The sequence below is a fragment of the Xylocopa sonorina genome, chromosome 5 (assembly GCF_050948175.1).
Source record: "Xylocopa sonorina isolate GNS202 chromosome 5, iyXylSono1_principal, whole genome shotgun sequence".
Taxonomy (NCBI): Eukaryota; Metazoa; Arthropoda; class Insecta; order Hymenoptera; family Apidae; genus Xylocopa; species Xylocopa sonorina.
Genome location: NC_135197.1, coordinates 5,230,051 through 5,255,361, shown reverse-complemented (window position 1 = coordinate 5,255,361; position 25,311 = coordinate 5,230,051). Strand labels below are relative to the sequence as shown.

Genomic DNA, 25,311 nt, shown 5'->3' with positions numbered 1-25,311 from the left:
GAACGCGTCGACGTTGCTGATCGCGTAAGTGTTCGCGATTAAGGATCTTCGACGCGGCTTCGAAGTAACAGCAGAAACGCAGGAGTCGCGTGGTTAGGAGAAGAGATTGATGAGGTGGCAATTCCACGAATAAACGGTTAAGTGTTAAGGAACCCGTCCGCGTCCTCGTCAACCAGGTAACGCAACGATCCCCCAGCGGCCTGTTAATCGCTAACAACACCGAACACGAGCAACGAGCAATCGTTAACGACCACGCGTCGTTAGCCCCGTACAACCCTGGGTGTGACGTTGAGGGGATCGAAAAAAAAGAAAGGAAGATTCCTTCCCGCGGACCACCTAGAAAGGCTATACGACCGCTATCATGGCCCGCGTTACGTTCGAGCCTCGCGAGAAGACCTTCACAATGGGATTGTAAAAGCGTTATTATCATTAATTCTCACCGTTACCAGAATGGGCCGCGCTACAACGGCGAGAATTAATGATAATAACACCACGGCTCGAGGCTGTTTGTAAAGAGTCGCGGCACCGGCCTGGTGAACGTCCGTCGCATCCCTTTTTTTCCTCTTTTTTTTCTCCCCTCGGCGACGAATTTTCCCTTTCCACGAACGGTCCCTTTCAGGGGACACAGAGACAGCGCCGATATCAGTTTCTACGAAACGACGATTCAGGCGACCGTGAGCAACATCGGGAAGGAGAGCATTACCGAACGACCAAAAAAGGGGGAGGATAAGTGAGAAAAAAAAAGGAGATAAACGAGAGACGGGGCTGCGAGGAGGGGATGAAAGGCGCCGACTGCACTCGGAGAGAGGAGATCCTCCCCTCCTGCGGGGATCCCCCTTTTCTCGATTACACCTGGTCACGACGCTGTTCCTCCATATACCCGGCTCCTGTTAGTGTCAAATCACCGTGTTACGTGTCCTACTGCGAAGTCAACGCTCCGTCCGAGAGCGTCTCTCGGTGGTGAGGAGCGTCCATGATTCTTGGAGTCCTAGATCTGCTCTGGTTTCGCGACGCGTATCTGACACACATTGTCTTTCGTCTCTTCGATGGACCCACGAGAAGGTTAATTACCCTCGTGTCCATCTCTACATTGATCATTTACCAGGAGTTACGAATGTACACTTTGGCTACGTTCCCAACAGTGCCATTATAGGGTGAACTCCGCGAAACAGAGTGCTTCTGTAGGTTTCCATTCCAAGCACGATCCCAAATGTTTGTTTCGTGTAGTTCGTGGTTATTTATTGTACAAGGCGCGCGAGAGAGAGAGAGAGAGAGTAGCGAACAGATTTTAATTGCTGCGCCATCTCTCTGGTCGATAATCGTTTTAAAAGCCCGCCAAAGACGGAGCGGTCTGAGCCGCGTCCTCGTCGGCTCGCGAACGATCGCTTCGACCGCCGCGAGATCGGCCTCAATTGGTATCGACCGGTTCGGCGATGACTCACACCGTAAGATTCCTGATACGGTGGACCCGATCTTTTGCTTATCGCTCACTGGGCCACGATAACATCCTGGCGTCACGTTCTTCGTTAATAACGTCATTCCGGTCGCCTCGAGCTGGCCAAATCGTAAAGAAGCAAAAAAGGTCCTGGCCATGTACGTAGGTACTCGTTGCGCGCTTTTGGTTCCACGTATAAAAAGTTCTACTCGCGTTACATTATTAATCGCAACACCAATTAAAACACCCTTTGTGGGGTGTTTTATTATTTGCAACCCCCAAGAGTCCCTCGATCCATCATCCTTGAACTTGAAATTGCAATTACATTTCAATTGCAAATTGTAACCCTGGTTGCGTAAGGGCATCGCATTAATGCGTTAGGGGTTGATGGAGATCAAGAGACAGGGAAAGGGGGTCGGTTTAGACGAGCAAGTTGGTTGGGACGGCGTATCGTCCCCGTAGATTCCTCGAATCGACGCGATCGCGCCGATAGAACAAGCGGATATCAAAGCGAGTATCGTGCAGCCTTCCCGGCGGGCAGGCGGCTTCTAGCTGCTAATGATCACGGTGTACCGTAACGCGGTACACGATTTCAACCGATAAACTACAACGCGCCCCACAGCACCCGCGGCACGGCAAACTCGTTTTTCGAGCAATAGGCTTTTTCAACCCGATGCATCATTTCCTTTCGCTCGACGCTGCGAACCAACCCCTATCGCGGCTCCCTTCGTTCGATGAGGAGAGTTAACGACGGATCGATCGCGCGAGGACGGCTTAAAAGGTGATGCTGATCGTCGAGGATTTATGTGGAGACAATACGAGAGTGTTGCAGCGGAACGATAGATTGCTCCGGGCTGTAATTAGCTGAATAAATGACTAGGGGGAGCGTTAGGGGTATTTTATCTTGTTATTAGGAGGCAGGGTAGCTTCTCGAGGTAGTTAAAATGCTAATAGCTCGATGAAACGCCTTTTAATGTGCCTCGATAGGTTCTTCGGTGGTTACGATCTGATATATTGGATAAAAAGATGTTGCCATTGGAGAATTACGAAAACTTATAAGCAGTGCGTGCATGGCGCTTTATGTAACAGTACGAGAAAAGGAGGACAGCGCGAGGTAAATGAAGCAATTTAAATAATGGTGCAACGCGCCACTTTCGCCTCATTCGAGCAACACTTTTGCACAATAACGGCGGCACGTTTGTATCGTTTATTAAACAATTTATACGCGAACCTGGCCACGTATGACCATATTCGTAACAAGCCTGCTTCTCGTACTAAATAACGAAGGGGTTAATTCACAATTTATTAAGGTATTTAGTTAACACACCAGAGTCGAGAATTCTGTGACGAACTACTCAAATCAAAACAACCCTCCACGTGGTAGCGTTTTCATCGCCCCTCCCTGGTTCCTCCGCGCCCGTTTCTAACCTATTCGACGCCTCCCCACGCCCTTCCGCGCCAGCATTGTTGTCTGGTTACTTCGCGCGGTTTAACCTGGCCCGATTGTCAGTCAGTGCCAAGCCCCGATGGCGCAAGGAACTTCCAACCATTCGGAATAATATTCCTCCGCACGTTTGAGAGTCACGTGAAAATCTTGGAACTTAGTCGCGAATCCCTCGATCCTGAACGGAGAACGGACCAACCACCATCCCCCTCGACGCTACAATGGATCGAGTAATGATTCGCTGCAAAGTGGTGTTACGCTAGAGTAAAATTTGCAATTGTTCAACAGATGCTCATACTGAGAGACATTTAAATATCGATAAGGGTTGGTCGCGACGTTTGAAGCCAGTAACTACAACCACAGCAGTAGCTGTCCCACCCCCTGTACAATTGAAAGCATCGTCAGAGCCCGAGTTACAATGGTGTCTCAACGACTCGTCGCGTTCCTTGGTAATACAATCTCGGCTGTCAATCACGCTGGACGTCCCGGTGGAAACCGTTCAAGTGAAAGCTGAGGATCGAAAGGGAAGAGGGGGTCGAGCGGAAAGCGGCCGGAAACAAAAAGAGACCCGCATACACGGTGGACGGAAAGAGGCGAGGGTTGGAGAGAGAGAGAGAGAGAGAGAGAGAGGGAGAGGGAACGTACCTCTACGCCGCCCCTAAAAATCTCCGTCAATTAATCTTCGCTGGGCCATGGTCTTCCGGGTCTGAAAAAGAGCGGCGCGGAGGCAGCCGTCAAAGAAAACACCCACAACAAACAAGCGGCAAAAGAGCAAGAAGAGGCCGGCAGCAACGAAGCGGGGCCGACGGACAAGAGGAGAGAGGCCAGCCAGTGGCGGAGAGAAAGGGTGAAGCGCGAAGAAGAGGAGGTGTCGCTCGCTGTTCCTCGGCCGTGGCCGGCACGTGCGCGTGGGCACCAGCCTCTTTCTCTTTCTCTGCTCGTCACTCGGAAGAAGGGCTCGCCCCGCAGGAAGGAACGAAGAAGGAGAAGAGAAGAGGAAGCGTGCGAAGCGGAAAGTGGCGGCAGTGCGCCGCGAACCGTTAACCGGGACGTGTGTCCAGCACACCGGCTCGAGCTGGACCAAGTGTTTTCATGCGTCCTACCACGTGGCCTCTGCGCACCACCTCGACCCTTCGACCGCGAGCCGACAGAGCTTTCGATTACGTCCCTCGCGTGGAACGCAACGCCGCGACAGACATCGCTGACACGCCTCGAACGACACCCCCTTCGACAGCCCCGAGGATTATTGACAGAGACAATCGAGGCCTCCTCCGTCGTCACGGAGGGAATATGACGCGGGACATCGTGCTGTTTACGAGCTGCCAAGTTTAATACGCGAGGCAAGAGAGAGGGTGGACGAGGTGAAAATGATCGACGGGGTGACCGATTAGAGGAGCGTCTAGCTTTGTCTCGGGAAGCTCTTTCGTTGGTCTGTTCTTGGAGCGGTGAGATCGTCGGTGCCGGGGATTCGGAACGGGAAGGGCGCCTGCGAAGATGAGAATGGATTTGCAGGTGAGTTCGGGATTTTTGGTCAGTGGTTTGCGGGTTCGGTGGTTGCTCGCTGGGTACCACGATGCGGTAACTGTGAGATATCATTGCTGGCCACTATTCCGCGGTACTCTTTCGCGTTTTCGTAAGGGTAGATCACAAGGATTAACGTGTCGCGACAAAGAATTGTTCCGTGTCATCGTTCGAATTTAATTATTACTGATACTTACGGAAAATGAGCGTCTACAAAGATTCGCTTTGATCGAACACCACTTTTGCTTCAACGAAATCGTGCGCACAGTGTAAAAGGCTACTCAATCAGGGTGTAATTTAGACTGCTCGAATTGCTCACGGTTCTGTTGAATCGATCGACTTATTTAACCATAATGAACAGTGCAAATTTACCTTTAGAATGCGCACTTCGTTTCAATGGAGTTACAATTTTTTTTCCAAACACAACGTAATAAATTTGGTCAATAGAAGGAGGAACGGGAAAGGTTGAAAAGACCACGTAGATCATCGTGGGGGGGGGGGGGGCAGTAGATTTCCACGGTGTTTATCCCAAACGGAGGGTGGCGCGCGTGGACGAGCGTAAAACGGGTAGCGGGAAGACAACCCGATCCTCTTTTAACGCTCTTTGATCATCTCGAGCTTTCACGGCCTCTCCTGTTATGCTTCTCCCTCCACTGTCCACCCTTGACCCGCCCCCTTCTTCTGGTCAGATCCTTTGCTTACATTCTCGGGTTTTAACTTTTAAGTACGATTTAGCGAAAGCCTTTGAACCTCTGCGGTCTACGCGAAACTCCGAGTGCGGCCATCCGTGGGTCGTTTAACTTTTGCCAACGCGCGGCCACCCTCGAGACATACACTTACTTCTGCGCCATTGTCCGCATCGCTTTTGCACCCCTTCTCTGCGAGGCGCGTTAAAAGATTACCTTCTATGCGCGGTGCGACTCAGTCTTATTAATTATGCTGTTGATATTTAAGTTACGTCCCCGACGAAACGAAACTTTCAGAGAAGAACGATTCAAGTTCCCGAGGAATGCATACATTAACAGATACTTCATTAAATATTCAGTGAATGGTAATGAAGATATTTTAAATGCTATAAGAAAAAAAAGTGGAAGGAAGAGGACGGAAAGTAGTCAGAAAAGGCGGGATTGAGAGATGGTCGTCGTGTCAGGCCAATTAAACAGATTAAAAGGGAGGTGAAATTCTTTTCGCCAGATTTAAGAGCCGAACAGCTCGAGATTGTTAGACTTTCTTAAGTCTCCAACGTCGAAGCTTCGGCAGGGAGGAGGGACGGATGATCGCATGCGACACGAACGACGCCGCACGCGATCCACGAACACGTAATAAATCACGACCGCGAATCTAGACGCATGCGACAAACCGCGAGACTGAGCGACCCGTCTAAATTTATCGCCGTTCTTAGTCGACAGCCACAAGGCAACGGGGTCGGTGGTGGTGTTCGCGCCATCCTGGTAAGTGGCGCCAAAACTCCACCGCCCCGCCAACTCTGCCGCTCCAACCCTCGATTAATCGCGTTCGAATTCCGGGAGTTGTTCAAAGCTCGCGACGTTTTGTTGCACCTTAACGGAGTACGACGTCGTAATTTATCGCGAGCACAAGTGGCCACGCGAAAGAGAACTTTGCTGGTTATGCTAAGTCGTTCCTGAGGACGTCTCGAAGGGGTGGCTACCATTAGATCCTCAATGACAGAATTTTTCTCTGCAATTTCAAGGATTGAATCAGTTAGCACTTGAGAGACAGTTTATATGTGTTAATTGTGCGATTAGAAAGTGTTGACATTTAACTGCATAATTGAATGATTGACAAAAATTGTGAAAATGATAATCCAATTCCAATAAAATACTGAAACCACAAGAAAACCGCGAACGAAAGTTCTGAAGGACCTGGAAATGGAAACGTATAGGCAGGTACCAGTGTAACGCGTGTCTCCCAAAACAGGGGATCGAAAACCCTCGCGAACAAAAGCAAGGATAAAAGGAAGAGCACGATCCGTCCTCCTCGGCACCTGAAACAAAAAAAAGGCAAGGTTAATGGCATGCGATGTTTGCACGGATATTCTTTGGCACCGTGTTCCGGCCTGTTAATGAGTCCAAATTGATTTCGAACAGTGCATGACTGACATCGAGGTGCAGACGAGCAACAAGTACCACGGCGAGAAAGAGCCGTAAGGCGGAGATTACATTTTAAGCCTGTTTACCTCGGGATTCCGTGCGCGATCTCGCGCGACATGCCTAGTCTTTGCTTCGATTTCTTTGCCTCCCCCTCGCGATCCCCATTCGCTCCGCCGTTTTTCTTACCGTTCTCTCTCAGCATCGATCGTTAAGCTCTTCTATATCTTTTATCTATTCACTTCGTCCGTAGCGTTTACGGGAAGGCGTTTTGCCTGTGTGCGATACATGGACGGATAATTGGAAAGCTTTATCCTTCTTTTAGACGGAAAGTGAGTTTCTCAGTGCTCGCGATTTAATCGACACGAGCCTTTTACACGCGATCGCAATTACACGCGAGTCGCTAATCAATTCGTTCAATTATATTCGACGAGGAACGTTCACCTTTCGTACGAACCCGTTTCTGTTCGATTGTTCGACGCAATCTCCTAGACACAAGTACCCCTGGTTTTCGCAACTCCCGCTCGTTCCACGCGTCTTGCCCGGCCGAATGTCCTGAATACGAGTCATTGTCTAGCTGCGAGACGGTGAATTGGCGGTCGCACGTTTTTCTCCAGCCGGGAGATTGTTGCAGTCGGAATGTGAACGTCAAAAAATGAGAGGAGTGGTGTTAGAGAGGCTCGCAAAGAATCCTAACTGTACGCCTCGCGGGAAACTTGCGTGTCGCGACTGAACAGGAAGGCATTAGGCTTAAAGAAACTCACGCCCTGAAAGAACGCGCAACGGACGATGGAAACTCAGAGAAACGACACGTATCTGTTATCCTTAAGCCATGTCATAAAAGAGGATACAAGAAAAAGCGGAGAAATCTCAATCTAATAAACTTTCATCCGAATCAAATAAGAATGTTCAAAACTGAAGAGATCCAATCGCAGCACGGGACCAGCGTCCTGGGTTCGCATATGCAGAGGAACTCGCGATCTTCCATTGGTTCAACCGCATCGATTATACCCCGGCTACCAAAGTTCCTCTGTCCACTGGAACGGTTTAACCGTCGCGCAGCCCTTAGGCAGGAATTAGCAACGAGTTCGCGTCGTTGTTTGGCTTACGTTTGAGCAGGCTCTCTCTCTCTCTATAGTTCGTTACACCTCGAGTGGTCTCAAGGAACCCCGAAAACCAACGACGTCGACGACGCGGCCCGTGACGTAGACGCGGGACGAGGATAACGATGACGACGTCGACGACGACGACGCTTCTGCCGTGGGGCGGTGAGCAATTAGCGACACAGCGCGGCGAGATCAGAGGCTGAGGGCGGGGTGGGGAGCGGCGGCCTAATTACACACGGTACCGACCGACTTCAAAGGAGCCGACAGTTCCTCTCCTCCGAGCCATCCCCTCCGAATGGCGGGCCCAAGAACAACGCTCCTCTTCCTCGTATACCCCAGAGCCCAGCCAGCCGTCGGCGACGCTGACCTGACTAGCCCCCGATGCTCCCTTTCCTTCTCCCTTTCCCCTCTTCCTTGTTGTTGTTATACAGGGTGTTCGCCAGGCGGTCGGTTGGGGAGGGGGGATTCTAAGGGGTGATTGTACGGAGCGAAATAAGAAGAGCGCGAAGAGTAAGGAAACGGCTCTGAAAATTTGTTAGGTACACGTGCACTAATGGCGACACGTGAGACATTGACAGTGCGACGCGCGTGACCAACCATCGCACAGGGGTGGTTTTACATGGTGCGAAGAGGAGGCAGCGTTTGTCTCGATTATATGATCTTCGTTCTATATTTTGTTTTGTTTAATTCGAATTTTTAAACTGCCCCTTGGACTCTCCACTGGTGTCGAGCGGCCTGTATGAGAGCTGCACACTCTCGTACGCTTCGTTCTCCTCGTAGTGACGGGACCCAATACACTGATACACGCGTTATACAGACGCCGCCACCCCATCCATTATCGACGGGCAGTTTTCGACTGGTCCTTCCATGAACTGACCGATGGGTTCCGGTTTTCGATGATGGGGTGAAAAGTGCGACACGAGCGGGTTTTTCTGCGGCGCGGACGATTTATGCACGCGTCACGCGGATCGAGAGCCGCGGCGGTGCTGCGTGGCGGGCGCCGCTTTATGCAAGGCGTAATTGATGGTCCTCGTTTATTATGCAAACGCGATGGTAGCCGGGACAATGACGCCGGGATGAAATCGCGGCGTTTGTTTCCCGGCTCGATATGTCGATCATGTCGGGTTGGTGTTTGATCGGCTCGTTTGTCATCGAGTTGGTTTATTTAGGAATAAAGAAGAAGAAGAAAAAAAAGAGGAAAAAGAGAAGAACGTTCAGTATTAATGCGTACTTAAGTACTTGGAAATGAATTAGCTCCGTAAAGATTGATTTATAGTTATATGGAGGGGCAAAAGAACTACTCCTATTTCGTTCCTTCTTGTTTGGAACGCAAACCTGTTTACAAAAGTTGCGGTCATAAAGACCTGTTCGCTTCCTTCATTAGCGTCTAATAAAACCTTAATTAAGTATAACCGTATCGTAAAGCATTCACCAGCGAGTTATCAAATTTCTAATAACTCCGCAATTTACGAGGAACGATTAACAATAATTATCTTTATCCCCCAACGCGGAGGCCCCACTTTCCCCGCGTAAAAGGAGAAAATAATTTTACCACCCAACTACTGTTGCATTCGACTGGGAATTAACATCGTTCTCTCAACAGCGCGCAGATCGATCCGGGGATAACACGATCCTCCAGCCCTGGGATCCGAGGTCCGTGTCGACCGAGAGGGTCCCAAATCTTCGCTGGACACGCGAGTGGGCACGCGTTCGCCGGAAATCGGCGTTCCCCGCTAAAACAGGGCAGAGAGCAGCCGTGCGCGGACCGTCTTCTTCCACTTGTTTGCGCCGTCCGTTCTTGTCCCTCTCCCTCCGTCTCTCTCACGTTCTCTCTTCCGCTCCGTGCCGCTTTGTCGCCGCTCGCTGGTTTCGCGGGGCCCAAGCGGTGCACGCGGAGAATCGTCGTGGCCGCAAGTCATCAGTCAAGTCTTTGAGGTCGGCTTGAAGCTCTCTCGGGGCCCGCAGAAAAAGGCCTTTTGCCGATCTGCCTTGGCGGTGAGATCAAACGCTCCTGCTTCCCTCCCTTTCTAACCATCTCGCGCTCTCCCTCTGTTCGTCCTGGTCCGGCGTGCACGGTGAACCGACCGCGCGCCACGGACCGATATACACGGATAATACGAACAACGAGCGGGCCACGATGGGGCGAGGAATGGGAGTCAAGTTGGGGATTTAAGTCGACGATTGGGGTGATATAAGGAGGAATACTAGGACTCGTTGAAGGACGCAGCGGAAAGTTTGATATACGGGAGACGAACAGATGAAGGAATACAGGGGTTGCGTTGAAGAAGGGGTGATACGACGAAGTGTGTAAAGAGGAGGATTTGAGGAAACGCGAAAAAGGGAATTAACGTTGGAAAGTGATTAAACTTGGCATTGATAATAAGAAGCTTGTGATGTTAAAGTGTGAATACGAATTGGTGGATTTGACGTAAAGAAAAGAAGAGCGTGACGCAAATGTTTGGCAGAAGATGCTGAGAATTGGTAGATACAAAGAAGAAACGGCATAGGCATACGTAGATTCGTGGATTTGATAAGGGTCGTGGCAGAAGCGGGTTATATAGTAGCAGATTGAAAGGTTCGATGCAGCGAGTAGAAAATGAAAAAGACGAGCCCAACGTTAGACGGGCGTTTGGATAACAGACAGAGGGCAATACGGATCGAAAAGTAGCGGAGGGTTCGGCTAAAAGCTGAAGCTAAAAAACGTAAACACGGATGGAACGGAAGGGAACGAACTCTGCGGAAACGCCTGGACGCGTAGAAGTAGCGGCAGCAGGAGATCGAGTAACAAAAGAGGGAAGAGAGAAATTGGTGGAATCAAAGGGAAAGACTGGGCAGAGAGATGGTAGTGACACGGTCTTCGAGGAAGCGTGGAGAGAAGCGGCTGAATAAATACGCGTGCCTTAGCTAACCGTTTGCAAATTTGTCGAGGCGCCTCCTCGAAAGTCCTTTGACTCGCAGCAACTCTGAAGAATTACTTCTGCTTCCCTGCGGTGAAAAGCGGGTAAGTCGAAACTTGTACTTGTGCACTTTGTACTTGGACAAATCGTTGTTCTGATAACGAATAACATAAATACTCGATCTCCGAATTCCGACTCATGGTATTCCATTAATACATTCCATCGTTTCTAAATTCGTCGAGATTCCGCTACACAAAATGAAACCGCAAAACTCCTGTCACCCAACAGATAAAACTTTTGAATCCTTTCGATCTTGCGCATATCGAACGCAGTGTCCGCATTACGAAAGGTTGACGTCGAGATCTCGTCATGGCGCACGTATGAATCGTATTATCGATTTCTACGGCTGCGTGGTGATCAACATCGGAGATCCTTTGAAGTATGCCGGAGTTCGTCGGGGTTTCCGGAAAGCGTGCAGGGATGCAGGAAATGATCCACGCGCGGAGATGCCCTCGCGGGTCGAGGAGGACGTGGAACGAACCGAGAGAAAGGGAAAGGATAAATCGTCGAAATAAGCCACCGTAAAATGATTGGCCTACGCAGCTGCTGCTACCACATATTTGTTAGTCTCGATTTCATCCGACTTGCCTCACCGCCACGTGACGATGACTCTTTGTTTCGTGCCGTTTTCGTAACGCAACGTTAAGAAACTGACGCGATATCTTGTTCTCCGATGCAGAAATACAGCGCCGTGACAAGTAAATTTTTTGTTGTCACCGTTTTTTACCGTTACGGTTCACTGCGCAAGTGGTATTAACGAGACGGAAATAATATATGCAAAGAGCAAGGTTCAAGCGACACAGAAGCCGGTAGCGATTTCGTCTGAACTTTACGAGGAACGCGTCGCGTTACGAGTCTCTCCTCCACGGGTGAAGAATTCCACGTCCTTAAGCTGACGCGAATACCTAGCCGCGCGTTTTGATTTCAAACAAACTTCGTCCAGCAGTAATCACGGAGAAACACAGAGGGGGATCTCTACGTAGGTATTACCCGTCGAAAGAGAGAGGCCTGCGCCCGCAAAAACGTCATTTCCGCTGCGGTCGATTCCTCAAACGACCGGCGATAATCGATCCTCCGTTTCGCATCGTCTCGTTTCGCTTCCGAATCAAGGCCAGCGTCAGCAACGGACGGTTCCCCGTCTGGCCGCGATTTTTCCGACTCTCGTTTATTACCGGCTACGAGTAACCGGCTGCAGGAGTAACGACAGAAAAAGCAAGAAGACAGAACGACGTAGAGAGGACGTGGGTACGTGTACGCTAGGCTCGAGTCAACGGGAACGAGATGAAGGAGAGAGAGAGAGAGAGAGTGAGAGAGGGGGGGGGGAGGGGGTGAGAAAGGGAGAAAGAGAAAGGGAGGGAAGATTTTTGCCAGGGAAGAAAAACAGAATACGGCGCGGTCGGCGGCGCGAGAGTTAGCAAGAACGCGGTGTAGGCGGCACATCAAAGGCGCACCTCGGGCGTGAACGAGCGAGCGGGCAGGCACGCGGCTCAAGTAGAGAGCGGAAGACACCGCCACCAATCCTACCACCATCCAATATATTTACTCCGATGGACCACTGCTACCATTGCCATCACCGCCACTAGCACCGCTAGCAGTGGCCGCGGCAGCGCCACCAATGCCACTACCGTAACCGACAGCCACGACCACCGTGCAACCACCGTACACTCCTGACTACTTTGCACACTATTAGGACAAGATAGATTCCTTGGTACGCGATGATAATCCCGATACTTTTTCAATTGCATTTCCGATACGACGGGAGGATTCCATCATTTTCCGAATCGAGGGGTATAACCTCGCGATGTTAAATCATCCCGACTTTGCGACCTAATTATCGAAATACCTCAAAGGATACAGTAGCTGAATTCAACGGGATATAATCAATTGAATCACGAGCGAACCCAATTAGCGCGCCTCATTCGATGGCACAATAGCGCAGAGAGGAGTCTTGTCGGAACAAAAATGTTCCCGTGATCGCTTAGCGTAATATTGAACGATTGTGCGGAGGATTTCGTAATATCTCTGGATTCCTTCTGTGAACCCTTCTATATCTTGTTCTTGAGAATTTGTTGATTTTGGCAATTACCAACTGCCGCTGCGGTTTTGCAACATTGTAACAGCCTTCGAGTAGCGGCTGTTGCAAATTGCGGTCTTAAATCGCGCGGAGCGGCCATCGCTCGCAAAGTGATCTTCGTAATTCTGTTCCGTTGAAAAGTACTACGGTCGCGGCTTGCAATTACGCATGATTTCTTTGCCAGATTTTTCGCCAGCCGAAATGACATCACCTTGTTGCAAAAATTGTTGTTACCCCGTGAGAATCATTATACTTCAATCTCTCGACCGTGTCGTTAAATCTCCTTTGATGTTGCGGTAATAAGTGCTGAAAAGGGGCATCGTATCCGTGAAAAATCCCATTCCACTTCAATTTAATTCCCAAACACGCGCATCTGCCCCAGGACCGTCCACTTCCAATATTTACCCCCGCGCCATTAATCCCTTTACCCCAAATCAACTCCAAACAGTGATGCCATTAGACCGACCCAAATGTTGTCCCTGCCACCGCTTAACCTCCCCTGCTACGCCAACATCTTTCAGGCCAACGTCTTTCTTCCCAACTCACAATAGCTTCACGGTTACTAGCGCCGGAAGCCCGAGTCGAGAACCCGGAAACGTCGGTCTCGGGGGCTGTTTTCACGGTGAATCGTGGCTAAAGGGTTTTCCACTTGTACAAATCGAGCAACTCGGAAGGGGGAAGTGCGTTGATCCCGGCCGCCCTCTCGGCAGCTAAAGGGAAGAGCGACCGATAAATTAGTCGGCAACGGATATCTCGTTCGCTTTTCCTTGGTTAGTCCGGGAGGCGCACGGCGACCGTAGCAGGCTATGGCGAGGCGAGGTAGGGCAAAGGCAGTCATATTTCAGCCCTTGTTAGGCCGAGGGGCCCCCGCCGCGACGGGACGGGGAGAAAATCTCTTTGACTCGCCGCTCCGCGCCTTAATCCACTGGCGTATACCCTATCTTGCCACCTGCTCCCTCTTCCTTCCTCTCTATCCCCTCTCACCTTCCTCCACCTCTTCTTCCTCTGCTTCTTCCTTCTCGTCTCTTCTTTAAATCCCCACCACGCACGAGGCTACGTGTAGCCTATCTCACCTCTATCCTTCCACTTTCTCTGCCCGTTCGCATCGAGAGTCCTCTCCCTCCCCCTTTCTCTCTCGTTCTCCAGTCGTTCACCATAAATTATAGGGGATATTACGGCGCGCCTCTCTCACCCCTTGCTCGCGCACGGTCTTCGTTCCTCCTCCTTCTCGCTGTCTCGTCTCGGACCAGAAACGAGGACGCGTTCACCCTCGTTCCGGAAGGATTTTCGAGGGATGCTGCGCTACCGATAGCCTCGAGGAAAGTATTTTCTACGTCTGTATCGGTCACGCCAAAGACTCGCAAAGGGTTGGAGTGGAAGGGACGTCGTCCTCGCGTGCTTTCTAAGCTCTCGCGCGCGTTACCAGCCCGCTTGATGGTGGCTCGTCTCGTAACCTCGGCTTAACGAGGCCATCGACATCTCACGGGGGCTCGAAACTCATCGGCCGTACGAGTGGAGAACGCGCGATCGACGCTTGGAAACGTATCTTTGGCACGGATGACGGCGCGTTTGAGACGTTCCGCGCGCACGCTCCTCCTCCTCCTTCTTCTTCTTCTTCTTCTTCTTCTTCTTCTTCTTCTTCTTCTCGTTCGTGAGGCTTGTCGGCCTCTTTAGCGGGCCGCCGCTTTCCTGCGCCAGGGGAGATACGCCGATCGCGGCCAGCTCCATCGATTGAGCTGTCGACCAGGATAGATGTCGGACGGACTAGAGGACGGACTTGGACGTCCGGGTTCGGGTTCTGCCTGTTTAGAAAACCTCGATCCAGTTTGTTCCTATTGTCGCGAGAAAAAGTGGCGCGCAGTGATTGAAAGAAACATCCGTACACGGTCTTTTCCTGTGGAAACTGAGACAATATCTTGGTACATCTCGAGCACGTTACGATTGGAAACCTACATTCCTTATTCATAGATCGTTATGATGGTGTCTGGGGAACGATACTAAGAGGATAAAGTCCCGAAAGGGGGTATAAATGTTATATTTTGTTTGCAAGAGTTGAGAGTTCGATGTTGGGAAAAGATTTTCAGTAGAATAGAAAATTAAAGCCCGCATAGGATGGAGTTGCGTGTAGTACGGAGGCTGTGTATGATGGAGAACGTAAAGTTATACTGATTCACGCATGTCCGACTAGCTACGACATAATTCACTTGACGCTTCGTCTCTAGTCGATCGATTTCGAGATTTTGCTATACTTTTTTCATAGATTATAATAATTTGTCGATTACCTTGCCCATGCAGATTGTCAGTTTATTATTTAACAAAAGTTAAAAATTAATAATTTGTTATAATAAATGTAAAAGTTTTGTAATTACTATGAAAAGCATTGGATTAAAGCGATTTGGTTATTGCGGATTTTGTGGCACTTTAATGCCCCGGTTATACGCGTTTCCGTAATGGCGTTTACTGCTTTTGAATATTTATCGCGCATTAGACTTTGTCGTTGGTATATTTAACGTAGCGTAAAGCAGAGGAGAGCGGAGACTTTGCAAGGGTGGTGCGAGGAAGCGGGGACTAGGGATGTGCGAAAGGTTTGTAATTCATTTGTGTGTCTTTTAGAAACTTGCATTAATAGGGGTAGGTGTACGTAGCCTGCAACAGGTGATTATAATCCGAACGAAATATTCAAAAGAGTACCTTACTAGACTTCAATATAATTTTACATATTCACAGAAAATTGAATTTCACAATTTAATAATTGGATGATTTTCAACTCCTATGAATTGCGATCAGTTTGGGTTGCACATTCTAGTTTCATTACTGCGGCAACTATCGCAGCTATTTATTAATAGAAAATTAAACAGCCAGAGGCTGAGCAACTAGTTCCACCGATTGCGTTTATCTCCCGTGCTATGAATCAATATAGGAAACGCACAATGCAGGCGATGATATTTTATCTCTGACTCGTTCAAATTACATCGCGTACAGTCCTCAAATATTAAATTCAATCTTCAAACAAATGATATTCAACCAACACACGATTCCCAATTCGCAGCTCTGGGAGCTCTGCAGCTAGAAATTAGCAACAACGATTCGATGCTCGAAAAGTAGAATGGTCCTCGCAGTTCGGACGCGAGATCGAGAGGGAAAGCTGGACGTCGTGGCTCCCGCGGGTACTTATGAACGACGTCGCGCGTACGGCGAGGGGGATGTTCCTCAGCCGTCTGACAATAGCAGTCAATCTTAGTAGAGCAGGTAACAGGTCTGAGGACAGTAAAAGCGTAAGATCGTTAAAGCCGCGGTAAGCTCGAAAGCACGCGGCGTCCTCTCGTCCCTTTCTCTGCTCTAGCCATCGCCGTCGTTCCCTCGGAACGGAGTCTACCGAGTCGAAGGAACGGCGACGGTTCCTGTGTGCACGCGGTTATGGTAATGCGAGGTTTGCGGTGCGTGTTAGCCGGCTGCGTGAGCGGCCCTCGTAATGGTAACGAGACGGTCTCTCACCATCATCATCAACATCCGGACGACGAAACACGATGCGAACGATCAACGACTGTTGCGGGTTTCCGAGCCGCGGCCTCAAAGGTGCCGACCGCGATCCGTTCGCTGGCTATTTTTAACTTGTTTTCGCGTCCACCGTGAGTACAGAGAAAGAGTGGGCAGAAGGGTAGAGGAGAGGCGCGTCGGTCGCTCGTAAGTATGCATTCGATGGAATGCCACGCACCACCGGCCATGGGGAGCACCCGCGAAACGAATCGACCTTCTGGAAGAAAGAGGTCCTACGAAGGAGGTACGGACGTCGTGACGTTAGGCTAAGGGAGTTTGGTTAACGAGGGGCTATCGGGATTTTGAGGCAGGGCTGAGACTTTAGTCGCACACCGTTCGATTGATCGAACTACTGGCGGACCATTATTGCCTGATCTACTGCTTGGTTCCTCTCGCTCGCGCGCGAAGCGTAAGTAAATCCATAAGGATTCGGTCGATGGTTGAAGATCAGTTTCGTGGGTTGGATGGAATTTATTTTCCGGATCAATATTCAGCTTCTGGAAGGATATAAAAATTTGTCGTTTGAATATGTTAACTGTAAAATAGCGTCATCGAAGGACGTAAAAGAATCCCCTCCCCAAGTTCGACGGTGCATCTTTGGGAACGCGGAGAAATTCAATTTCGGAAATGAATTCCCCGGATGCGTTCGTGTATGGCGTCAGAGATTCCTTATGAATAAGTGGAAGGGAAACGAAATTGGCACGGCTCGAGGCGGAAGACGATAAACGGATCGGGCGATTTGTGTGTTGAGAAATTCGATGGTGATATCGGTAGGGCGGAATCGGAATACGGGGTAACGAAAAGGGATTTCCGGGATATCGACAGCTGTCAGTTGGTGAAGCGTACGCCTGACGTGGCGATTATTAAATTCTTTCCTTTCAAAGGAGAATGCCCGTATGTTAACTCGAAAGGAAAATCTTAGCCCGCGCAAATTGTGTATCCTTTCTATGATTTCAATCTTTGCGTAGAGTTGAAAATACCAGGCACGTATACGCTTTTTATTGGTAATGGTCAACAATCAAGAATCAAAGCACCAAAATTCAACCCTCCAGTAATTTGATCTGTTTCAGGGCTATTTTCACGAGTTTTTTCTCGTTCAAGGACTGGAATTGGTTATTCTAGGAGTGTTGGACTTACATACAATGCTTTTCGCATTCTAATAATATATTGGTACTATTAAAAATGACGTAAAATATTTAAGTTAACCCAAAAATTGGTCGCAGAGGAGAATCAAGCCAAGAGGCGGCTGATCGTCATCTAAAGCGAGCCTAGGCCGCGTCGTGGTCGTGTTATTCGCGTCGCGATCCATCTATCCGACTTGGATACCCGGAATCTTTAAACGCTTTACCTGCTACCGGAATCTCCGCAGCCTGAATAGAGGCTGGCGGGCAGAGTAACAGCCGTCACTTTGTCGGCCTTTGTCACGGGGATTATGCGTCGGCTGGCAAATTATGACGGACACCTTCACGCCCAGGACACCCTCTAATGCGCCTCGAGTACGAAGGAGTGCGAAGGACCGCTCGGGGATGGTGGATGGGATCGGTAAAAGAGAGAGACAGAGAAACGGAGAGACGCGAACGGGCGAGAAAATGGGGGGAACGAGGGGAGGCTTTCATAAGCGCCGGGGCAAGTTCTTTTGAAAGGCACGTCCAAATTATACGCGGAGATTATAAATTTAAAGGGGATGGAAGTGGATTACGGGGCAACGTCGGATGGGAATTGATCGCCGGACGATGCCTCGTTAATCTCCAACTTCCGAAAGCCCGGATAACAATAATCGGTGTAATTAGACGGCTTTTAAACATTTTGATAAACTTCCGTTCTCTTCCTATTTATTCGTTTAAAGATCACCAATTTCGATGCTGAGGGTATTCAAAATTGACGTACGTCCAATCTTCCCACGAGCTCGTCGCTAATGTAGGTCTCGTCGAGTCGATAATAACATACATAGCGCAAGGTTTCCTATTCTGTTCCTGTCAATTGTCTCAGTCGAGTGTTGATTAGACCAGATCGTAAAGCGAGAACTGCATCGAACATCGAGATATTACAAAATAAATATCGAGAAACTGGCGTTCCTCTTGCAACAGAATTTACGCGCGCACAGTGAACCAGAACGTTCCACGTGAAACGCGTCGTCTAGACCATGAATCACAAAATCCCATCAACGAATCATCCGCGTACATGCACCCCCGCGACGTTCCCGGCCGGTCACGCTAAATCGTGCAAAATTAATAGTGCGGACGCAGAACGGTCGGATTAAAGCGACACAGCCGGGAATTTTGGTGTCACTATCGTTCGTGGCGGAGGGGAAAAAAAGGGTGCACCGCCAACAGGAAGATTTCTCCCCTTTTTTCCGTCCTTCTTTTTTCTCGCATGAAATTTTTCACGAGCACGAGGCACACCGGAGCCTTCGCGACCAGAGACGGCTTGATTTACGGCATAATAAAGCGGTTACGCAAAGCGTGGGAGGGCCTCTCGGGCTCGTGAATTTTATTTACGATCTGGCCGAAAGTTCGAATTCGTCGCGGTTCCTCGACGTCGCTCCGGGCTCGTAAAATCGACTAGGGAAACGGACAGCGCTCGCGATTTTCTCTGCTGACGCGGGGCGGCAGATTCTGCACGATGCCGAGCGTCGTCGAACCGTGAAACGTTTCGAACGTACCGTACCTTTCCGGCTTTGCCGTCGCCAGTTCCGTGTAAATGATATTTACGACTCGGCTGGCCGAGCTTCTGCAACGACTCCGCTCGAATCGGACGTGGTTAACGGGTCCTCGAGATTCTCGCCTCTCCTACGGCAAGTGGAGAACGCTCGAGGATAATTAATGATACGTTAGGTAGCAAGTGACAAGGCTGACGATCCCCTTCTGACATACATCTTTGGTAATCGAGCTCGAGCCTACCTCATTATTCTAATCGTAAGCTATAGACAGTTCGCAGCATCGAACTTCGACAAAAATTCCTAAAACTACCCCTCTATTATATGTAATATATCAAAGTTCTCCGATTACCGCTGGCTCGAAACTATTTCCCAAATATAATATACGATCGAGTTCGATTTCCTCAGCAAGTATCAAAAGATGTCGAAATACGCCCGCTTCGCGATCGTGTTCCATTCGTGGACGGCTCTCTGTTCGCCAGCGGCGTGTCTCGATACGTGCTCCAAAGGCGATCCGGTGTTAGCGGTCTATTATGCCCGATCATAATTGCGTCGCAACACCGTTTCTCCTTTCCAGCGGCCACAGCTGAACGGCTCCCTTTCATCTCGGTTCTGTCCGCCAGAACGAGCTTCTGTTTCCGAGGTGTTTCCGCCGCCGGCTACCGTTCTGAAAGCTCGATCCTAAGTAGCCGGCATCGCGATGGAGCTGGCTGGACCCAACAGACAGAGACGGACAGCCTGACCGGTGTGTAGACGCGTGTGCACGCGCCAGAAAAGGATGGAACGACGAGCTAGCTGGGGAGGGAGAATCGTACGAAGGCTGGTGGCGAAACGAACGAGTTACAGCGATGGAGAACAAGAGGAAGGAGGACGAGCGAGTGGCGCCGCGGCGGAGCGACGTTTCCTCCTTTTAAATTATTCCCGCGGCCCGCCGCTGCTCGTTTGTTACAGCGCGGACGTTGTTATTGCTTTCTATGCCATCACGGTGAAAATCCCTGTCGACGGGCAAAATTACAGGCCGCGGAAAGAGGGGAAATTGGACAATTTGACATTATTACAGTTGCCCTTTGGAGAACGTTGCCGGATAACTTGGGATTCTGCGTACAGAGCTGCGTGAAATTCGAGAAGCAGCTGATAGGAGGGATCGTTGATGTGTGGTTTGGAATTTTCGAGCTGCATCGTGATATCGATCAGAGTCTGAATTGCAATTTTTCTCGAAAATTTTCATTAACTCGTCACGCGTACCTTGATCGAAACGTAGAATGTTTTCCATCGCGTACTGCACGGAAGAAGGGATGAACGAAAATATTAACCCGTTGCCGTGAATACTAAAATGAAGTTACCTACTGCTTAACGCTTTAAACCAACGATGCACATTTTTTACCACGGGGACGAGTCCTTCGTCTTCGACCATTACTTCGGCCATCGTAAGATATATTTGCCTAACAAGATGAGTAATGGTCACTTTCGTGGTACGCGGGAGGCTGACGATGAAGAACTTATCTCCCCCGCCCGGAATTTCTGCTCGCTCAGCCGCGGTATCCACGGTCGTACCATTATAATGGACCGCTCAGTGATTAACGTGTCCGACCGCCACTTTCAGATTACAACACGAGTCTCGTTTTAATCCAATCTCTTTTGCCACGTGATCGTACGTCGAGTTTCATTCTTTCCAAATCGACGCAGCGTCGTCGAAAGAAAGAAAGAATCCGCGACGACGCGTAACGAGAAGATCTGAATCGCGATCGACGCGCGTTGATTTCAGATCTCAGTGTGCTTGACGGCCCTCGTGCTGACGATAGCCGCCGAGGAGAGGCCGTCGAACACCGTCTCGGTCTCCACCAGCACCGCAGCGATTCAGAGCAACACGATACAGAAGCTGATCAAGATCCTGGAGAGGTACGGGCTCGAGGAGCAGAGGGGCCTGAAGAGGGTCTACCTGAGCAACAGGTCGATCACATGCAACGACGGATCCCAGGCGGGGTTCTACCTGCGGAAGTCGCACGGCTCCAAGAGGTGGATCATTTTCCTGGAAGGTGGCGGATACTGCTACGACCACAAGAGCTGCAGGAACAGGTGGCTCCGGCTGAGGCATCTGATGACGTCTACTCAGTGGCCTGAGACACGCGACGGTGAGCAGCTTCCGTTGAAAATACCGCCCGTGTGTATCGCCTCGACCCGCGAGACACTTTCTAACGTTTCCACGGAACGTTCCTCCCGCGATCCTTTCCCCTGGCCACCGTTCCGCTGTGGCTGGCTGTATTAACGAGTCCCGCGACACGTGACGGTATGTCGCATTGTTCCGTTTCGAGGGGTTCGGCTTGTCCGCGTTTCCATTATCCGTTCCCCCACTAAATTATTCTAACAGCTACCGTTGCGGGGAATTGTTGGAATAATTTCTGATCTGTCGATGGTTACAGTTGGTGGCCTGTTATCGTCGAATCCAGAGGAGAACCCATACTGGTGGAATGCGAATCACGTGTAGGTATTGTCCATCTTGACAAGATCGCTACTTCTTTTCTAGCCTCAGCTTAAATATTTCATGAAACAGTCTTCCAAACGAGAATAAACGATGAATAACATTTCGTACTGCGATTCGTCGGTTCCCTCAGATTCGTGCCTTACTGTACGAGCGACAGTTGGAGCGGTACCAGGTCCTTGCCAAACGACATGTTCACGTTCATGGGAGCAGAGATAGTGATGCAAGTGCTGCGAGATCTCGTACATCTTGGACTGGAGAACGCGAGCTCTCTTCTGTTGGCTGGCAGCAGCGCTGGCGGCACGGGCGTTATGTTGAATTTGGATCACGTGCACAGCATGGTTCGCCATACCTTAGGTGAGAGACAACTTTCTCAGCCGTTAAGCAATGACGGTACAAGGCGAAGATGCAATTACTCGAAATATTCGATCGGGGTTTCTACGTCGCGCAGGTCTGAGGCACATCGCGATAAGAGGTGTGTCCGACTCGGGGTGGTTTCTGGACAGGGCTCCCTATTCACCGAATGGTCTGTCGCCGGTCGATGCTGTCCACAAGGGAATGGAACTTTGGAAAGCACGAATGCCGCGCAATTGCGTCGCCAAACACCCGAACGAACCGTGGCGGTGCTACTTCGGTTACAGACTGTACCCAACGTTGACTGGTAAAGGAACTTCCGGTTCGCGCGTTCGCTATTTCCACGTCTGAAAGCGGAGCAGCTCTTCGCGTATTGGATTTCTCCTCTCCTTTCTTCTCTCTGTATACTCTCCAATAAAATACTCTCGAGTTGGACCGTCGAACTCGTTGATCATTCGAAACGATAATTTTCTTCCCCAAACGCGTGCAGCGCCCCTGTTCGTCTTCCAATGGCTGTTCGACGAGGCGCAGATGTCGGCTGACAACGTGGGCGCGCCGGTAACGAAGCAGCAATGGGACTACATACACAAGATGGGTGACAGCCTGCGGCAGACCTTCGAAAACGTTACCGCGGTCTTCGCCCCCAGCTGCATTAGTCACAGTGTATTGACGAAGAGGGATTGGCAGTTGGTGAAAATAGACGAGGTCTCTCTGGCCCAGGCGTTGCACTGCTGGGAGTTGATGTTGACTGGGAATCATCGGAACGAGTGAGTATCGATCCTCGCGTTTCTTCGTGGAAAAAAGGGCGCTTAAAAAATCTCTCGTTACATTCGGGAAAATAATTGCGCGAAGCATTCCCTCGTTCGTTTTCACTTATTTTTCGAGCCGTAAAATTGACAGAGATCCGTGGCCGTTGATTTCAGAACCCGTTCGCCAATTGAGACGAACCAGCCGTGCGCGAAACCGCTGCGGAAGCTGCTGCGATCCGGGCTGACGAAGGGAAACGGAACCTCGTCCGAGCCGTCGGGAAGGAGCAGAAAGAGCGAGTTCGCGGCGGAGTTTCAGAAAGTCGGGTCGGCGACGGTGATCAGCAAGCCGGATGAGGGGAAAACACCGCTGTCGGCCGTTCTGGCGCAGAACAGGGAGAACAAAAAGAGGAAGAGACGGAGGCACAAAGGCAGACGACGGGAGAGGAACAAGGAGCCGAGGACGAAGAAAGAGAAGCACGAGCGCAAGAAAGCTGCCGGTAATCATTGCTTTAAACATGTCAAAGGGGGATGAGACTGTTGCCGTGATTCGATGGGACTAATTAAAGGGCAGACGTTTGTTCTTTGGCGGAACGAGGGTCGCTGCTGTTGTAAATGTAAAGCACGTATCGAAGTACTTAATTAGCCCGCGGGTCAGATGTATCAAGTTTTCGGCTATGGCGATCGCGCTCGTGATTTTTCTGCCATTTAAAGTGCAACTTATGCCACGCATCGTACCGATCTTCGCTCGTTATTCGTGCTATTTGCTCTGAGGAGCATAATTGGCGACAAATTGGTTTACTCGAGTTTCGTCGGGATTCCAGGCCGGCGGCATGGTAACAGGCAGAACAACGAGAACAACCACACGAGCATGTTCAACGGGACCAGACCGCAGCGCTCTGTGATACCATCTGGCAAACGGAAGTGCGTCCAGGGCTGCCACTTCCGCTTAATCGAACGTTGCACTTGGCCACAGTGCAATCACAGCTGCCCTAAGCTGCACAATCCGTTCACCGGCGAGGAGATGGACTTCATCGAACTGTTGAAGAGCTTCGGCCTCGACATGAAGAGCGTGGCGAACGCGCTGGGCATCGATATACACACCTTGAACAGTATGGACCACGACGAACTCCTGAACCTGCTCACGCAACGAGCGAATTAATTGGATCGACGAAATCTTCCTTGGAAAGGAAGAGGCGATCGAAGGACGTCTTTGATGTGACTCTGAAAGAGAAGCAGACGGTTCTTTAGCGTTTGAAATCCCTGAGAGTATTTTGAGCAGAGATCAACCAAATTGTACATACGTAATTCGTTAGAGTTTCAACGCGGTTCGGTGATATCGGATTCACCCCCCTTGCGCAGCTAGGATTTTAGCCTCGCGAGTAATCGAGTATCTTAATTTATTTGATAGTTCGTAGGCAAAGTAAACGGGCATAGAATCGCGTTGTAACGGCGCTGATCGACGACAGGCGCTGTTGCTGATCAGCCATGAGGCTTGACTTCGAACTTACCAAAACATCCTCTCCCCTTCAACATTTGTACCTGGTCAAATAGAGAACAGCAGATTCGCAGAACAGTTTATCGGCCACGTCCATACAGCTAACGGATAGGCGAAAGAAATAATTTCTGTTAAAAAATTCTTTTATCTATCTAAAGAGCAACAGTCTTTTACGTATCAAGTATTATCGTTATCTTTGCATCAATGGTCTTACTCCGGCTTTGCTTATCACCGAGAATAATACCCGTGGAGTTCTTTCTCTGTCTTGTTATTTAACGAAACAGGAATTTGTATTGTTAATTTCGAATTAAATTTGGTAGTGCCACCGAGTGGAATTAAAAGCAGATCGCGATAAGCAACGCAATCCTCGTACGGAATCGGTCCAATTACGGGTATACGTACTTAAGAAAACGTCCAGTATTAACACTTATGGTCGTGCCGCGTGTACGCCCCGAGTTGAACGGGGCAAATTAAGCCGAAACGTTCGGCTCGATTCGGTTGAACGCCCCGGAACCTAGTTTTGCGAATTGATGCCAATAACGAGCAGACAGACCGACAAAGCAGCTTCATAGACTGATTAAATTATCTACCTCAACGAATCAAATCGTATTAACGTCCTTCTGTGTACCATAAACGTCGATTAGAAGAGTTTAACGCGGCAAGAGTAATTAATCTAGGCTAAACGGGCGCTAGCCACCGCGCGGCGCCGTTGGTATCTAATTGTATCCAGCCACTGTAATATAGTTGTCGGACTAATTAATTATTTATTTAACGCGATTGAACCAAGTTCACGCGACGGCCAAGAGGAGAACGATTTCTGCTCGAAGCGTTAATTTATTCCGCCACGTGACGCGATCGAGCATCGATCGCGATCACCGTCCCGATGCCTTCTCACCCCCGCTGCGTCCACGTAGAAGGCATTATCATGTTCTACTCGCGTCAGATCTGTAAATAAATTGTATATCTGTTATACTAAACGCATCCCAGAGGGAGTGACTTTATTTCATCGCGTGCACCACAAAAACACCGCTCGATCGATCATCATCGTTGCGTCGTATCCACCCGTTTCACCCCTTCGGAACAAGCGCGCGGAAGATCGCGGCCATTTTAGCCGGCGAACCGGTCGACCAGATATCCCGAGCAGTCGTGCAAAAGCTGGCGACGCTGATCGAACACGAGGCACGGAATCGTGACCAGGGATCGGTGGATCAGGTTCGCATCATCGGACTCGCTCGTCGAGTAACGATAAATCGAATCGCCCCGTTCGCCGCACCTGTACCTAATCATCATCCTGTTAGCTCTCACGAACGGACCGCGCGCGCCCCCGCCGTCCCCTGGCATCTCGTTGCGGCCACGAGCTAGGGTGATAATTCAATGTAGAATCAGAATCTCCGTT

At 50.0% G+C, this 25,311-nt stretch overlaps 1 protein-coding gene across 1 annotated transcript; it reads left to right on the top strand.

Annotated features, from left to right (window-relative positions):
* The first annotated feature begins 3,532 nt into the window (after positions 1-3,532).
* Positions 3,533-23,585, top strand: Notum (palmitoleoyl-protein carboxylesterase notum). Its single transcript, XM_076894994.1, has 8 exons — positions 3,533-4,391; positions 20,604-20,970; positions 21,259-21,319; positions 21,451-21,674; positions 21,769-21,978; positions 22,162-22,438; positions 22,595-22,917; positions 23,242-23,585. The coding sequence occupies exons 1-8, from the start codon at positions 4,374-4,376 to the stop codon at positions 23,577-23,579; spliced, it is 1,818 nt and encodes a 605-aa protein (XP_076751109.1). The 5' UTR covers positions 3,533-4,373; the 3' UTR covers positions 23,580-23,585.
* Positions 23,586-25,311: the final 1,726 nt, after the last annotated feature.

Bases quoted from the DNA above. Each gene is read 5' to 3' on its own strand.
- Notum (XM_076894994.1), top strand. The intron at 20,971-21,258 runs GTGAGCAGCTTC...CGATGGTTACAG, and splicing joins GTGGCCTGAGACACGCGACG to TTGGTGGCCTGTTATCGTCG. The intron at 21,979-22,161 runs GTAAAGGAACTT...AAACGCGTGCAG, and splicing joins ACTGTACCCAACGTTGACTG to CGCCCCTGTTCGTCTTCCAA.